The following is a 16,696-nucleotide window of genomic DNA, read 5'->3' as shown; positions in this document are numbered from 1 at the left end:
CATCCATGTTTCATGCACCCACAAGTCTTGCTAGGTATACCAAGAATGCAAGACTGTACTTGTGCTTGACAGGGTCATTTCTCAGGGTTTTATTTGCAGCAAACAATCTGGAAAGAAAAGATAACATCTCTCTCCTGGACAAAGAGTAGGCTTGCTTACTGCTTGTGATAATACAGAAGATTCCCCAAGCTTGCTAGCCTTGATGCAACCCACGGTGTTACGCAGCCCATAGCGTCACCCTGTGGGACCTGGAGAGCAAAGGAAACTGACTCCATTATGCTGATACTCTTCCTACTTTCTGTAATAGTCTTTTATCTCTAAAGCAAGAGCATCACACCTTCTGCCAGCAGTCACCAAACAAAAACGTGTCATGGCTAATTTATTAATGTCAAAGTAGGGCAACCCTGACAGTTTTCTATATGGCTTTTTGGTCAGTAGCTTACATTTCTGACATTCTCTGCTAATTTTCTCTTTAGTAATACTGAGAAAACATGCTATCACTTGGCCAGACAAATCAACCCTTTTCAGAGCATATAAAACTTCTCCTTCTAATTACTTTGTAAGTTTAGTTAATGAAATCTGATCATATCACAACCCAGCATCTGTATCATACAAAATAAAACTTTCAAGAAAACAAATCTCTTCTCAAAGGACAACCCAGACCTACCTCCTAGAATACTTGTCACCACCCCCTCGACACTCAAATTGTCCCTGCTGTGCAGGATTTAAGTACCCAGTTACGAATGTTCCTTTCTGCTGATGCCTGCACATCCTGCAAATGAGGAACTCAGGCCTTGGGAATTCTATACCAAGAATTTCCAATTCTTTGTAAAGGTCAGAGCGCCTTTACAGTTTGAGAATGAAGTGAAACATTCCAGCATCACCAATGAAGACTGCTTCCTCGGATCCCACTGTCCCCCATGGAGCAAACCCATTCCACCCAGACTGTACCTCGCTGCAAATCAACCCACTAGTTCTCCCTCCACAGTGGACCCACTGATCCTCCTGTGAATCCCGCCTCCTCCGTACCCCCGGGCCAATCAGAGGGCGGCGTCTCTCCTCCCGGTTGCCGTGGTGCCCGCCGAGTCCCTCCCATCACTCACCAGATGTGCGCTGGCTGGTCCAAGCGGTGGAAGCGAGTGGCAAAGGACAGCAGCGTCACCAGGGCCAGCAGGGCCCACCGGCCGGCCGCCTTAAAGCGCCGCGAGGCCCTAGCAGGCCGTTTGGGGTTCCGTGCTGCAGCCTCAGCAGCCACGTCCCGACCCACGACCCTAGCAGTCTGGGACTCGCAGCGGCCCCTCCGGAATCGCAGCTCGGAATCTGCCAGGCCTCCGCCTATGGCCGGCGGCATCCTCCCCCTCCTCAGGATCACCCTTCGGCCCAGAGGCACGCTTTGTCTTGTCGGCCGGCCCGCTGAGGAGTCATTAGAGGGCGGCTCGGGGTGCCCTGGGAAATGTAGTTCCCGCCGCTGGTAGCGAAATGCAGGGCCCAGGCCTCTGGGTGGGGCGGGAAGCGTGGTGGCCGCCCGGGCCACTAGGAGGCGGCAAGAGGCGCAGAGCATAATGGGAGGACGCGAAGACGGGGACATGTTCACGAAACTGCAACTCCCAGCAGCACAGGGAGCAAGAGCAGGGGCGGAGGAGGGGCGGCGGGGCGGAGCCAGCCAAAGACCGCAGGGAAGTCCATTCCAGCCCGACCTCGCTTTACCCAGACGAGGGCCAAGGTTTAACTCGTAAGGGTTTCACAGCGCCTCAATCGTCGGCCGGTCCCGGGAGCGAACTTTCTCAGCTGGAAGACGGGGGTCTCCCGAAGTACGAGATGCAAGCTGGGAAGGTCTGTGCCAAGCTCTGGGGGAGCGGGTCGTCTAATTAGTAAACGTGGATTAAAGCTGGGGGCGAGGCCAAGGGTGCGCCTCTTTGCCCCGCCCACGGCTCCCACAACGACTCCCGGCGAGCCTTTCGTCGCGCCGACACTCTCTGCGCCTGCGCGCTGCCCGCTAGGCCATTGGGCCAGACAAGTTAGGGCTGGTGGAGGCGCTCCTGGAGGAGCCTGCGCGGCGGAGTCCACTCACACCGCTTTCTGTTCTCGTCCTCCTTGTCCCTAACTACGCGGACCCCTTCTAGGGCTTCCAAAGGTCGACCCTCGTTTCCCCGTTCCACGCTTTCTGCGTGTTCCTCTCTCGGCTGGTCATCCTAACAATTGACTGATGGCCTTCAAGGAAAGTTTGCATTTTAAGAGCACCAAGGGAGAGGGGAGCGGTGGCACCTGAAGCCTTCATAGTTTGGGGAGCTTCCCAGGTTTAACCTGCATTTCCCCCGAGCCTTCATAGACCCCCCATATCACCTTCTGATAAAACGGGCTGAGAATATGTTTTATAAGCGACTCACGTGAGTCTTGAGGGCTCTGAAGTTTGAGAACTGCTGTTACAGCTCCTTAGGGAAGGTGGCCCATCAGCTGGGACGTTACGTCACGTTGATAATGTATAGCCCTCCCGCTCCCAAATGGAAATTTAGGAGTCTTTAAAAACCATGTGTAAGAGATGGCTTTAAAACAGCTGAGGGTGTAACAGCACTCACCTAGCGTGTATGAGGCCTTGCGTAGGATCTGTAGTACCGCAACATAAATAAAAATTTGCCAGAGTGATTGGAAGGCATCTTTGAATTCCTGAATTCTTCCTGGAGTGCTGGTGAAATGGACACTCTACTTGAGCTTAACATTTAGTTGTACAAGTGCAAAAATGAACAAGGAATAATTTACAGTAGTACCCCTTTATCAGTTTTCTCTTCCCATGGTTTGTTATCTGGTCAGTTGTGGTCCAAAAATATTAAAGTGGAAAATTCCATAAATAAACAATTCATAAGTTTAAATAGCAGTCCTTGCTGAATGTTGTGTGGAGATCTCACCATCCTGCCTGTAGTGTAGTGAGTCCTTGCTTTGTTCTGCATATCCAGGCTTTGTAGGCTACCTGCCTGTTGGTCACTTTCTAGCTGTCTTGGTTACCAGGTAGGCTTCAGAGGTTCAGCCGTACCTTTGTTTAAATAATGCTTATTTTACTTAATAATGGCCCCCAAACTGAAGAGTAGCAATGTTGGAATTTTATCACAGAATGCTATTATAAGTATTCTATTTCATTATAATCAGTGTTAATCTCTTACTGTGCCTAATTTATAACTGACCCTTAGGTATGTATTTATGTATAAGAAAAAAAAAACATAGTATATATAGGATTTAGTACCACATGTGGCTTCCAGCTACAGTAGAGGTCTTGGAACATATCCCTCAAACAATAAGGGGGTACTACTGTATATAGTTATCACTAGTAAGAGAAAGTGCAGAAGTTTCCTACTTATGGCTCATAGTGGAGGGCAGTGGAATTTACTGTGACTTTGGTCATCCTTAATACATGTCAAAGGTGTAACATTCAGTCATTAGGTGAGGCATTTCTTCAGTGATTCTAACCTCAAGTCTGATTCTCTAGTAGTTAATACCTCACAGCAGTCCCTGTTTGTTGTTCCTGGAGGCCCCTCCAGCCTAGCTAGGTAAGGAAAAGAATGCATCTCCAAATAAAATCTAATTGTGGCTTCCCGGCTTCTTTGCAAAAGACACTTTTTGCCTATCACCTGCTCTCTATGCCAGGACCATCTTTGCCATACCCACAAAAGGTACTTAGAAGACAGGCTGGTACTCCTGGGCTTGGGAACCACTTTGGGAGAGCTTGGGTACCCACTTGTGACCTTGCCCACCTAGAAGAGTGCATTGGTAGTGTAGGGATGAGGAAAGCAGGTTCAGATAGAAGTTTGGGGTACTGGGGTGGCAGAAGGGAGAGGGAACTTTGGTAAAATGTCTGTAATCTGAGAGGTAGTAGACGGGTGATCTGAAAAATTTTACCATTTTCTCTCAGCCATATGAATATGTCTATGGGAAGATTCATGAGTATTAATCACTGGTTACTCTTTCTTGGATCCCACTTTAAAATGCTGGTTATGCAAGAAGCACCAGGGAAATTAAATTTGAGTTTCTTAAACCTCAGAAGAAAGGCTACACACTTTAGTTTTCTTTAGGAGCCTGAAGTTAGCAAAAATGAGAAAAATAGGCCAGGCATGAGCCATGGCAGAATACAAGCCCACAGTTATGCAAAATCATCTAACACAAAGACTTATTTTATTTATAAAGTGCTAAAAGTTTCATTTACACACACAGATGGATATCCACCCCCACCCCAGGGGGCTGGGGATTGAACCCAGGGCCTTGCACCTGCTAGGTAAGCACCTACCATTGACCCCCAGCCCCACACATGGGCATTTTGTAGACATGATAGGATGTCAAAATACAATATGTAAAAAATGCTGGCAGCACAATACTCTGTAAATTGTCAGTTGTTCCCCCTCATGATCAGTCTGTGATCTCAGAGCTGTGGCTTACTGCTGCCACCTGACATTTTGAGGAATTATTGTACTGCATATCTCTAGACTGGAAAAGATCAAAACCCAAATTTTGAAGTATGGTGTCCAAACCGAATACATATCTCTTTTACACCACTGTAAATTTGAGAAATCATTAAGTTGAACCACTGTTAAGTCAGAAACTATCTGTAGATCAACAGAAAATCTGAGGGCCAGATGGGACCTCTGAGCTGCTAGTTGCCACCTCACCTTTAGGGTGAATGGGCACATCTGCCAGCTATTTTTATAAGGCCATTTGGGAGTCAAAGATTGGAGGGTGGGGATTAAAGGATATAGAAACCAAAGCATCAAAAAATTAGAATTCCTGGTCTTTTTGCCACTGCCGGCAGGGATCTCTGCCATCTTTTAGGGTGACTCTTTGTTTTACAGGCAAAGGAACTGAAGACTAGAAAAGGAAGGGATTTGTCCAAAGGTCGTACAGGGCTGGGTCCTGCAATGGGTCTGGACCCCAGATATGCCAGCTCCCTGCCCTCTGTGCCACACAACTGCTGCTTCAAAGCCAGGCCATATTTTCTGCACAGAATACCAAACCTAGCTCCACAGGAACATAATAAACTTCCCACAAGTTGGAAAGAGATGACCTTTGTGACCAGAGTCAAAGTTCCCTGAAGCCTGTTTAACCCAGCTTCCCCATTGGCTCATGGGACCAGCCCCTTCAGGGTTCCTCCCCATGCCCTGCAGCTCTGAGAGAGGGGACATTCCTTAGAAAGCCAAGGATCACCACAGCACCATGACAGAGTCTGGCAAGGTAAGGCAGGCCCCTGAAGGCTGCTGTCCCCGTGGTGGCCACTCAGACCTCAGGGATTCATGCCAACACAATTGGGAGCCAAGGGACCTTATACAACTCCCAGGGCCTCTGACCCAGAGAGCTCTAAATCGGCCCTAGGTTGCCCAAACACAGGCCTCAGGAAGGAGGCCTGGTGGTACCGGAAGAAGCAGTGGTGGCTCAAGAGACCCTCTCCTGGGGCTGGAAACCCCTTGAACCTGGGTTAATACACACCCTTGTCCTTTCTCCTCAGCCCATCCTCTATTCCTATTTCCGAAGCTCCTGCTCATGGAGAGTTCGAATTGGTAAGAGCTGAGTGCTTTGTTGGGGGTCGGGTGGGCGAGAAGCCTCAGGTACGAAGCTGACCTGGGACAGAAGAGGTACTCTGTCAGACAGGACTTCACCCCCAGCAACCAGCGTCCCTAGGCTCCTGGATGCCCTTCCCTGAATGACACCTCCACCCAGGAAGTCCAACAAGAACACACTGTGGGTGGGAGGAAGGAGGTTGTTTTTCTTCTTGGCACGGCTGCTTGCCCCACACTGTCCTCTAAAGCCCCTTAGCAACCAGGTTGATAAAATCCAGAGGTCCCTGGTAACCAGCAGAGGAACAGCTGGCCTCCCTGGTTCTTATTTGACATGGCAAATTAAATGTAGCTATCAGTGGCTTGGAGGGAGCAGAACTAGGGCCCTCTGGCTTAGTCCTGCACTGGCCCCTCCCTCCTCCAGCTTAACACAGCCCCTGACCAAAGTCATTCTTATAGCAGCTCTATTGATGAAGGCCTCTGCACTAAGTGCTTTTGTGTGCACAATTTCCTTTCATTCTGAAAGCCCGTAGGAGGGAGAAATTTATTGTCCCTGTTGTACAGATAAAGAAACTGAGGCCCAGGAAGGTAAATAACTTGTATCATGCAGCAACTAAGAAACCAAGCTGGCATTTGAACTACACAGTCTGGCTCCACAGTCCATCTGGTGGTGTTCATGCTGGGGATGCACCCAGGGCATGGGGCATGCTAAGCCCGTGAGCTACACCCCAGCCAAAAGCCCTGCTTTTAACCACTACAGTATGCTGCTTGTCAGATGGGGAAACAGCAGCCATCTGTTAGTGGCCCATTAAATTACTTGCCCAGGGCCATACGGCTACCTAATGAAGGTGATAAACTTTGAACCCAAGCAGCCTGGCCCCAGAGCCTGGCCCTGACTACAAAGCACTGTGTGACACTAGCCTCTGCCCCCATTCCAGCTTGATTGGTGTCTGTGGAGTCAGTAAGCAGGAGGACCAGGGGCCAGGAGAAACTTTTCCTGCATGAAGATGTCCCCTTCTCTGGGCCCTCGAGCCTGTGGCCTAGCTAAGCCAGAAGCAGAGCAGGAGGAGTGTTGTCTCTTTAGGGCCTTTATGCTTGGCTTCTCCACTTGACCTCAGCCACTTTCACTCTCCAGAGTGGAGCTGACCAGCACCAAAAAGGAACCTGGCCTATCACAAGCTGTCCTCACATGTCACATCTTCCTCTCCTTGCTCCTTGGCACTTGCCAGAGACCAGCCATGACCATATTTTAATAGCCAAGCACACATGCGCACACACGCCTGCACTCTCCTCCACTAGGGCTGGCCCTGGTGTTTTTGCCACCACCTTGCCAGATGGAAGGAAACCTGGCCCCTGGAGTCACTGCAAATGTTCCAAGACCACCAGAGAGCCTGGTGCCATCCTGGAATCTATAGTAAATGAGAATAGAGAAAATGGATCGGAAAGAGATTCTTCTCTAAATAGAAAACAAGCGTCAGTGGCCTGTGTGTGCTCTGTGTGGTCCTCTGAGCAACTTCCCTTTGCCCCTAGATGCCCTCTTGAGGGAAGATTGCATGTCTCCAACAAAGCTGCCCCACTGCCACTGTTTAAAGCCTCAGAAGGGGAGAGAGAAACAAGTCACATCCCTGCTGTCCCCAGAAACCACAGGGTGCCATGGCACACACCTTCATAGCACCATCCATGGGTCATGAAGGCCTTGTTGCAAGGTCCAGAGGGTGAGGCTCTAAGAGTTCAGGGGTGAGAAAGGTGGAGCCTCACACACCAGGGACAGTAGTGGTGGTAACAGGGAAAGCTGGACAGAAGGTGATAGTGCCAGGCTGTGTCTCTGCCATCCAGCAGTGTGGAGAAACCTCCCTGTTGGCAGCCTCATGTTACCCTTGGAGGGCTCTTTCTTTGATAATGTAGCAAGAAACTATCCCCTGACTCTTCTATCTGTGGTCTCTCCTAGCTTTGGCTTTGAAAGGCATTGACCATGAGATAATGCCCATCCATCTCACAAAGGATGGGGGGCAACAGGTAAGGAGGCTGCCCCTAGACCACAATGTGGGAATTAAACTGTGAAGAGACTAGATAGGGGGTCTGCCCCAATAAGTACAACTATGTCACATGCTCCCTATGGCTGGAAGGTGCTGTTGGCTGTCCCTTATGGGGCAAGATGGCAAGCTGTGCAGCAAAAGAGACCCATAAGACAGGTCCAAGCTGCAGGCTCAATACTACAACTGCATTCTCCAATGCCTGACTGTGGGGGGCAAGTGGGTCCTTGCCCCATACTGGGTCCCCTGGATGGATGGGTAGGGTAGGAGCTGCCTTGGTAGTCACAGTGTGAGATGCAGGGAAAGTCACATAGTCAGACCATTGGGGAAAAGCCTAAAGCTCAGGAGCTATTGGGGTTTCTGATAATGCACAGATCCCTCAGGGTTTAGCCTGGGCTTGGGAGCTAGGGTCTCCCCAGAGAAGTGGAGGTATGGACAGATGGCAGGCCTGGGGTTTACCCACTTGCTTTGTCCTGCTCTAGCCAACTCAAGTCAGGCCATCTATCCAACTGGGTCCTTGTTTCCACAGTTTTCTGAGGAATTCCAGGCACTGAATCCCATGAAGCAGGTGCCAGCCCTGAAGATTGATGGAATCACCATTGGCCAGTCAGTGAGTACAGGGCTTGGGGAGGCGCATCACAAGAGCAGTATCCTGAATGAGAGGACATGATGTCTCTTTCTCACTTCTGTGTGTCCAAGGAGCCTAGAACATATAGGAGCCTGACAAACATTTGTCAAAGGGAGAGAGGTTGGGGAGGTGAGGAGAGAGCTGAGCATGTGAGAAACCAAAAAGCTTTCCAGGGCTCTAGCTGAGGAGGTAAAGGAAGTGGTGGTGGCATCGGAGAAGGAGAAGGAGTTTGTGGGCCCTCTACCCTCTGGTCCAGACGTCCCAGGTTCTCTCCCTGACTCTTGTCCTCTCTGGACAGCTGGCCATCATTGAGTACCTGGAGGAAACTCGGCCCACTCCACCACTCCTGCCTCAGGACCCAAAGAAGAGGGCCAGTGTGCGCATGATTTCTGACCTCATCACTGCGGGCATCCAGCCCCTGCAGGTGAGGCCCTTGCACACCTCTCACACTGGTCCTCTCACACACTGACTGGTGAGCCCACCATGGGGTGTCTAGCTTGGAAGTGGGTAGCAGGAAAACAGAGAAGGACTCTCAGGGACTTTGACCTAGATCACAAGGCTGAAACGGGCAGGAATCCCAGAAATCCTCCACTGAACTGTGTTCCAAGAAGCCCTCGGTTTCCAAGGATTCATCTAGAGGGGCTCAAGGTGGGGAAGGGGCTGGGTGGTGGGCTCAGGTCCAGGCCTCTGGCTTTAACCTGAGCAGCCTCCCTCTCAGCTGTGCTGTCATATACAGACACACCTCATTTTACTGCTCTTGGTTTCCTTGAGTTCTGCAGATTTGTTTTTTTTTTCTACAAGTTGAAGGTTTGAGGCAACATTCTTTGATCAAGTCTGTCTATGCCATTTTTCTAACAGCTCATTCAATTGTTAGCATTTGTAGCAATAAAGTATTTTTCAATTTAAGATGTGTACATTCTTTAGACATACTGCTGCTGCATACTTAATAGACTACAGTATCATGTAAACAAAACTTTTATAAGCACTGGGAAACCAAAAAATCAATGTGACTTGCTTTATTGCCACATTTACTTTATTGCAGTTCCATCCCTATTACCACTAAATAAATAACTAAATAAAACTGTTCATCTGTGCTAACACTTGAATTTGTGAGGAAATAGCCCCAGAAAGTTGGAGCCAAGCCCACAGCATTTCCAAAGATGCTGTACTGGGATTCTCATAAGGTTTTTGTTTTTGTTTTTGTTTTTTAAAGTTTTCACTGGTAAAACAGAAAAGTAAGTATTAAAACTGATTTTCTTCTGAGTGTGGTGGTGCATGCCTATAATCCCAGCTGCTAAGACAAGGCTGAGAATGGAGATCCCAAGTTCATGGCCAGCTTATGAAACTTGGCAAGATACTTTTTTTTTTTTTAAAGGGCTGAGACTGGAACTCAGCAGTAGAGCGCTTGCCTTGCATGTATGAGGTACTGGGTTTGATCCTCAGCACCACATAAAAATAAATAAACAAAATAAAGGTATTATGTCCAGGCTGGGGTTGTAGCTTAGTGGTAGAGCACTCACCTAGCATGGTAAGGCACTGGGTTCAATCCTCAGCACCACATAAAAATAAAGGCATTGTGTCCACCTACAACTAAAAAAAAAATTTTAAAAAGGTACTATGTCCAACTTGAATCTAATGTATGAAATATGATATGTGAAGAGCTTTATAATGTTTTGAACAACCAATAAAAAAATAAAAAAAAAAAAAAAAAAAAAAAAGGTACTATGTCCATCTACAACTAAAAAATGTATATTAAAAAGGGGGGGGGGACTGGGGCTATAGCTCTGTAGTAGAGCACTGACTAAAATGTGCAAGGCCCTGGGTTCCATCCCTATTACCACAAAATAAATAAGTAAATAAAACTGTTCATCTGTGCTAACTCCTGACTTTGTGAGGAAATAGCCCCAGAAAGTTGGAGTGACAGCCAAGTGGCACAGCGAATAATAGCAGAACAGGGACCAAGGCCAGGACCTCTGTGCGCCTGTGCCCCATTCCCATGTCATCTTGCTGTTTTAATGAAAGGGATCACAGCAGACAGAATTCTGTTCTACAGATGAGGATACTGAAGTCCAGAAGTAAAGTGGCTCCAGGGGTACAGAGTTAAAAATCTCTGGAAGCCAGTTCTGTGCCCCTCCCCCGCCCAGCCCCTCTCCCTCCTTACATGGCCCATGTAAGAGAGGAGCACTGGGTGTAAGACACAGAGGCCTCAGGTTATGGCCACACCTGCCACTACCAAGGCAGTGTCCTTTGTCCCTACTCTTGCTCATCTCTGCCAGAATCACATGGCTTCCAGACTATGAGCAGCCTGAGAAGGTATGCTGGGATGGCTGCCTCCAGGGGCAAATAGGAACTGAGCTTCTCTGAGCAGGGTGTGGCTGAGGGGAAGACCCAAGCCAGCTCCCAAAGCAGTCACAGATTTTTCTTGGGCTACACAGAACCTGTCTGTCCTGAAGGAAGTGGGACAGGAGAACCAGCTGCCCTGGGCCCAGAAGGCCATCATTTCTGGCTTTGATGGTGAGTTCTCACTCCTGTGAGCTGCCCCAAAGTGACCACTTAGAGAAGTAACCCTGGAGCACAGGGCCCCGGGCCCCTGAACCAGGCTGCCAGACTGCTTCTGTCTCGACAGTGGTGTGGGAGGTGGCAGGCCCAACTTCTGCTTTACTGCTTTTCCTTCCCCATTCAAGAAACCAAGACCACAGAGCGCCAGCCAGTTAATGTGGGAGCAGCTGCCTTGGCCAGCTGCAGGTCTTGCCCATCTGGTCAGTGAGATGGCAGCTGGACTTGAGGGGCCCAGGGAGATACCAGCCTGTCCCTAGAAACTCTCCAGTCCTGACTGCCTCATTCCCTCCAGCACCCATGCCACAACCTGTCACTCAGACAGCCACCCATTTTTATAACTTTGGAGATAAGGCCCAAAAGGCTGATGTCCCATCTCTGTGCCCAGAGTAAGACTGCTCTTGTGGCCTCCCCACAGCTCTGGAGCGGATCCTGCAGAGCACAGCGGGGAAGTACTGTGTGGGAGACCAGGTGAGTGTCCTCAGACCTGCCCTCAGCAGCCTCTCCCTCATGCTGACCCCAGGTTTTCACTCTCCCTTGTGGACTCATCCATCTCCTCCTGCTCTGGGCAGGGAACTTCCTGCGGGGAGCAGTCGACCTACCCGCCAAGAGGACTGAGGGGTCCAAGCGAGAAGACCACACCTCAGAGAGGAGAGAAGGGCCAGGCAACAGATGAGGGACTAGGCTAGTTGATGGATTCCTTCTCTCCTAATTCTGAGATTCTAGGATTCAGGTACCCGACTCCCACAGGCTCAGGCCCTGGACCTGTGCTAGTTCTGGTTCCTAAGCGTCCCCTCACTAAGAGCCTGGTGGAGGTGGTTTAACAAGCACAGTAACAGCCATCAAACCCTCAAGCTTTCTTTGGCTACCCACAGAGTAACTGCAGTATGGCCTAGAATAAGTGCTGCCATTCTGGGGGACAGAGCCAGGCAGATCCAGGGAAGATAGGGTGAGTGGGGTGGTAGGGATGGCTGGGAAAACTGAAGCAGACAGGAACGTCAAGGACTGACCCCTCTAGTGCAGTAATAGAACACACCCAGCAAGTCTGAGGTTTTCATCCTGATGTGAACCCGCCCGACCTTCTTTCAGGTGTCTATGGCTGATCTGTGCTTAGCGCCTCAGGTGGCAAATGCTGAAAGGTAAGAGAGCTCCCCTACCCTTCCTTCTCCTGGTTCTGCCCAGTCGGGCCTTCTACTTCAGCTACTGAAGTAGCATCTAATGCAAACCCCTCTCCAACTGACCAGGCACCCACTGCCACACCGCACCAGTCCCCTCAGCCTTGGAGAGACAGGGTGGAAGAAATCAATGAAATGTCCTTACCATGCCCACTACACTGTATTGACAGCTCGTCCTTTTAGGAGGAGGTGGCTCACCTTACGGACATCCTGTTGTCTCTAGACATGGTGTCTGTGCCCAGAAAAAAAAGGTCAACCTCTGCTTTCCTTCAGAGGTGCTTCCATAGAGCATGAGTAGGTACCTCTCTGGAAGGCATCATGCTAGGCACTAAGGACATGAAATATGTGACTCATTCCCTGCTTGTGATATATAAATGTCTAGCACTGGACTTTATACATAATAGGTTCTCAATGATTTCTTAGACAGGAATACTAGGTAACAGAGATGCCAACTGATACTACACCAGACCTACCCATACCCAGAGAGCTACCCATGATGGGCTGCCTCTTTGTCCTTCCCTGGCCAGCCCCATGGACTCCATCCAGCCCTACCTCTCTGCTTCCCCCACTTACCCATAGGGCAGTCTCCCCATGTCCCTAGAAACCCTGACTTACAAGGTGTTTCTCTGCCACAGGTTCAAGGTGGATCTCACCCCTTATCCTACCATCAGCCGCATCAACAAGACACTGCTGGCCTTGGAGGCCTTCCGGGTGTCTCACCCCTGCCGGCAGCCAGATACACCTGCTGAGCTGAGGGCCTAGCTCCCAGACCTTGCCACATTGGCACACGGACAAGGAGGGCACACAGGAGTGGATACTGGGTGGGCTTAACAGGCCTAGAAATAAGTCTTAATTGGGCAGACAAGAGACTTTAGCCCTTAAACTTCAACGCTAGACCTGGTGCTGCCTCCCCCCCCAAACCTTGTTGTACTTCAGTCTTCTCATCTGTCAAGTGTCAGGAGGTGGGTGGGCAAAAATGTTATCTGTTATTTATGTTACAGGGCAGTCACAAAGCCAAAATGAGAATATGGATTAAAATGCCACAAGTTACGAAAGTGCCCTCAGACAGCCTTACTGAACTGACTTAGAGAGTGCCCCAACTGGAATTTGGTCATTAACTGCAGCCCAGGCCTCTAGTTTATTAAGACTGAGCGGGGCGGGGGGGTGAATGGCAGAGTGCTTGCTAGCACACATGAGGCACTGGGTTCGATCCTCAGCACCACATAAAAAATGAAATAAAGATATCGTGTCCACCTACAACTAAAAAATAAATATTTTTTTAGAAAAAAGAAGACTGAGCTGGGTTCCAGAATTTGAACATTCCCCCAGCTGGAACACCCATGGGCTCAAGAGAGGAAGTTAGTCAGCCACTTGCCTACCCTGTGGCAGGCCTGACCCTGAAACCCAAAGGCAAGGAAGAGAAATAAGCCCAAACCATTGCCTGAGAGAATCAGGATCCAGGGAGAGAACTGAGCAGGAAGGAAGGCACCTAGCTACCAACAGGAGTAGGAGCGGTACCATCACTGAATGTCCTGCTTCCGTACCCAGAAGCTAGCTGGTGCTCTCAACCCAGGCCCTCACCTTCAGGGGCAGAATTCTCTGGACCCAGTTCCAGGGTTAGGAATTTGGGTAAATCCAGCCAGGAGTGGTCTTACAAACAGGAGATAAGCTGCATGGGCAGTGTGAACTGTCACTATGGTCAACTTGAGCTTAGGAAACCAGCTATGTGATATGGGTAGCCAGTCAGAGTGAATTCGCATACTCCTTCCTGTGATCGGAGAGGCTCTGCTGGTCACTTTCATAGTGACCTGGATATTGCCCCGATCCTCGAAGTAGCAAAATGTGTCTTCAGACAGGCGTGTAGCCCCATGGATTGAGCTATGCTCACCTGTTCCTTTGTGATATTACTCCTTTGCCCTGTTTGGGATAGAATGTTCCATGGAAACATCCTTTGTGTGTCCCCTTGTTCTGCCTTTGAGTGTGGCCTTCCTAGATGTCACTCAACCTGCTGACAACAGACATCACAAAGCTAGACTCAACCCCCGAAACCTAACCCTTGCCTCATTTGAATGGTTTCTCCTCAATAAAAGGGTTCAGCACGTGCTGGCGCTCTCTCTCTTTCTGCAGACTGAGGAGCCGACACAGGACCCCAAATAAAAAGGTATCTCTGTCTCTTGTGTGGTTATTTCATGCAGCCCAGTTTCCCTGGAGTGACCCTGAGTGTTTTTTGTCGCGAGGAACGCGAAAAGGTGACAATTCATGATAGGCTGTGCTAGAGAGAGCATGTCCCCATCCTTGGCAGTGCTCACAAAGAAATAGGACCAATTCTTGGCAGAGACGTTTTAGGAAGATTAGCTACTGGAGGCAAAACAAGATGACCTTTAATGACCCACACCTGAGATTCCATTTCTCCTGCATGGCTGAGTTTGAACAGGGAACCAAGGTCTATGTGTCTGTTTCAAATGGAAGCTACCTTTCTCAACCATGTGTCCCCTTTCTGCAGCCCAATCCTAGGACACCTAGTTCTCCTTTCTCATCCTGAGTTCTTTTGTGGCCTTTCCTCTCTCAAAAAACCTTGGTTCCAAGCTCCAGAATAACCAAAGTGGGCCACTCTATCTCCCAAGGCAGGTTTGTCCCTGCAAAGCCAGAGAGAAGTAAAAGAAGGCAGGCGAAACAGTGGTGCCTCAGGTCCTGCCTGCTGCCATCTGGACCCTTCTAGACTACTCCAGCCTTGCCTGAATGATAGGACCTGCCTGGTTATTTGGTAAAGGACTAATTTCATCCCAGAAACCAGGGATTGTCACCTCCTGATATTAGGATGTCTGAAATTGATGGTGATTAAAATTCATGTGGATTTTGAAGGGAAATTGAGCTCACAGGAAAGGGGGAGACCCCCTACTTCAGGCATATTCCTACCACTCCCATGGCAGCATGGCTCCCTGGACCCAGAGAGAGTGGGAGCACTGCAGAGAGGAGCAGCAAGCCAGCCTCAGTTCAGCCTGGCCAGTTGGGCTGCTGCCACCACTTTCCTAGGAGTAAGGCAGGTGGCCCAGCCCCTCACTAACAGGTGCCTTTGTGAGCCCAACTCATCCCAAAAGATTTCCAGCCTGGCTCAGGCTAGCAGGTGCTCCCACTGTCCTCCTCTTCCCAGCCTCATCTCTAGGCAGGAAAGTTCAAGAGACTTCTGGGAAGCAAGATAACTAGTTAGAATCCACAGGTAGGACAGAAACACAGCCTGAGACCACTCCCCGTTCCCTGTATGATTCTGGAGAAACTAGGTTGGAGGGGGCAACCTGCAATTGTCCCAGAAGGAAACAGTCTGGTTTCCTGCTCCATCTAGCAGTGGACTTCACCAACAGGGAGGAACCCTCCAAGGTGACTCTCAAAGCTAGGAGCCAGAATGTGTGCAGGTGTGATGTGGACCTATGACAGACATGGACCCTGCCATTGCTGACTTTTTGTCCCTCCACTGACTCCTTAAAGTGTGACTGGCTCTAACTTTATTGCTCTACTGTGCGTTTTATTGTCTATCTTCTTGTGTGTCTGTTCCAAGATGACTTCCGGAAGCTGACTCAGGTCTCCTCCTAGATAGCATGAAAACATTAACCTGTTCATCCTGGGGCTCCTTCAGCCATCCCCAAACTGGTGGCAGGACCTTTATGGATTTTAATGAAATCTAAATTGGGTAAAAAGGATACAGTCTCCGTTATCAAACAGTATTTAGAAACCATCCCTCATCTAAAGCACAAAACTCATTTTACATATTCTTCTCATAGTCCAGGTCTTATTTCAACAGAAATTTTCTGATATATATTAAATGTAATGTGAAAAATCAGTCCCAGGTTGGGGACTGGTAAAGAACAAATTTTATGGCTTTTACTCTGGACTCAGCATGGAATCATCAGAGATCCTTGGAGTCTATGACATTTCAGTGAGACACTCTGTATTTTTTTTTAATATTTATTTTTTAGGTGTAGATGGACACAACACAATACCTTTATTTTTATGTGGTACTGAGGTCCTTGGAGTCTATGACATTTCAGTGAGACACTCTGTATTATTTTTTAGATACTTATTTTTTAGGTGTAGATGGACACAACACAATGCCTTTATTTTTATGTGGTGCTGAGATCCTTGGAGTCTCTGACATTTCAGTGAGATACCCTGTATTAATCAAGAGTTCTCCAGAGAAACAGAACCAGAAGGCTACATGGGGGAGGGTGGAGGTGTGTATGTTACATGGAATTTACTTATGCAGTTATAGAAGCCAAGAAGTCCCATTGTCTGCCATCTGCATGCTAGAGACCCAGGAAAATGGGTGACAATTATAATTGAGTCCAAAAGCCCGAGAATCGGGAGTCACTGGTGAAGGGTCAGAGAAAATGAGATGAGCCATTCAAGCTGAAGAGTGAGGCAGGAAAAAGAGGGGGTGAATTCCTCCTTTCTCTACCTTTTTTTTCCAGGCCCCAGTGGATTGGATGATGCCCACCCACATTGGGGAAGACAATCTACCTTACTGAATCCACCATTCAAACACTAATTTCATCAGAGACATTCTCACAGGCACACCCAAGATGATGTTTAATCTGGGTATTCTGCAGCCTTGTCAAGTTGACATAAAATTAACCATCACTTCCTCCTGTCTTATCTTACACCCTCCTAACCCAGACAAATCTGTCCTTCCCCACAAAACCAGAAATGTATCTAAGCCAAAGAAACTCACACTCCAGGTTCCTTTGAGGTGACTCGAAATGCTGGGTTCTTGCAGGGATC

At 48.9% G+C, this 16,696-nt stretch overlaps 2 protein-coding genes across 7 annotated transcripts in view; one reads left to right on the top strand and one right to left on the bottom strand.

The window, feature by feature from the left end:
- The window catches only part of Pomt2 (protein O-mannosyltransferase 2), a 39,848-nt gene extending 38,139 nt beyond the window's left edge, over positions 1 to 1,709 (bottom strand). For both annotated transcript variants that reach the window (XM_046440760.2, XM_046440761.2), the window contains exon 1: positions 1,104 to 1,709. In XM_046440760.2, coding sequence (XP_046296716.1) covers positions 1,104 to 1,588 — 485 coding nt within the window. In that variant the 5' untranslated portion in view covers positions 1,589 to 1,709. The remainder of the gene's footprint in view (positions 1 to 1,103) is intronic.
- Gstz1 (glutathione S-transferase zeta 1) lies at positions 1,695 to 14,087 on the top strand. Of its 5 annotated transcripts, none has more exons than XM_046440763.2 (9): positions 1,699 to 1,833; positions 5,483 to 5,534; positions 7,480 to 7,547; positions 8,094 to 8,174; positions 8,491 to 8,616; positions 10,628 to 10,706; positions 11,167 to 11,219; positions 11,838 to 11,887; positions 12,559 to 14,087. In XM_046440763.2, exons 1-9 carry the CDS (start codon positions 1,819 to 1,821, stop codon positions 12,683 to 12,685), a joined length of 651 nt encoding a protein of 216 aa, XP_046296719.1. In that variant the 5' UTR covers positions 1,699 to 1,818; the 3' UTR covers positions 12,686 to 14,087. The 5 variants fall into 5 exon arrangements, with proteins under 5 accessions (XP_046296721.1, XP_046296719.1, XP_046296720.1 ...); XM_046440764.2 differs by lacking the exons at positions 1,699 to 1,833; positions 12,559 to 14,087 and adding exons at positions 4,799 to 5,211; positions 11,321 to 11,481 and having other exon boundaries at positions 11,838 to 11,868; XM_046440762.2 differs by lacking the exon at positions 1,699 to 1,833 and adding an exon at positions 4,846 to 5,211.
- Positions 14,088 to 16,696: the final 2,609 nt, after the last annotated feature.

The sequence above is a fragment of the Marmota monax genome, unplaced genomic scaffold, assembly GCF_021218885.2.
Source record: "Marmota monax isolate L192 unplaced genomic scaffold, Marmota_monax_Labrador192_F-V1.1 WCK01_AAM20220418_F8-fsc00017, whole genome shotgun sequence".
Classification (NCBI taxonomy): domain Eukaryota; kingdom Metazoa; phylum Chordata; class Mammalia; order Rodentia; family Sciuridae; genus Marmota; species Marmota monax.
Note: the sequence above shows the minus strand (reverse complement) of the source record. Positions and strands in the feature narration are given on the sequence as shown.

Bases quoted from the DNA above. Each gene is read 5' to 3' on its own strand.
- Gstz1 (XM_046440762.2), top strand. The intron at 7,548-8,093 runs GTAAGGAGGCTG...TTGTTTCCACAG, and splicing joins CAAAGGATGGGGGGCAACAG to TTTTCTGAGGAATTCCAGGC. The intron at 10,707-11,166 runs GTGAGTTCTCAC...GCCTCCCCACAG, and splicing joins CATCATTTCTGGCTTTGATG to CTCTGGAGCGGATCCTGCAG.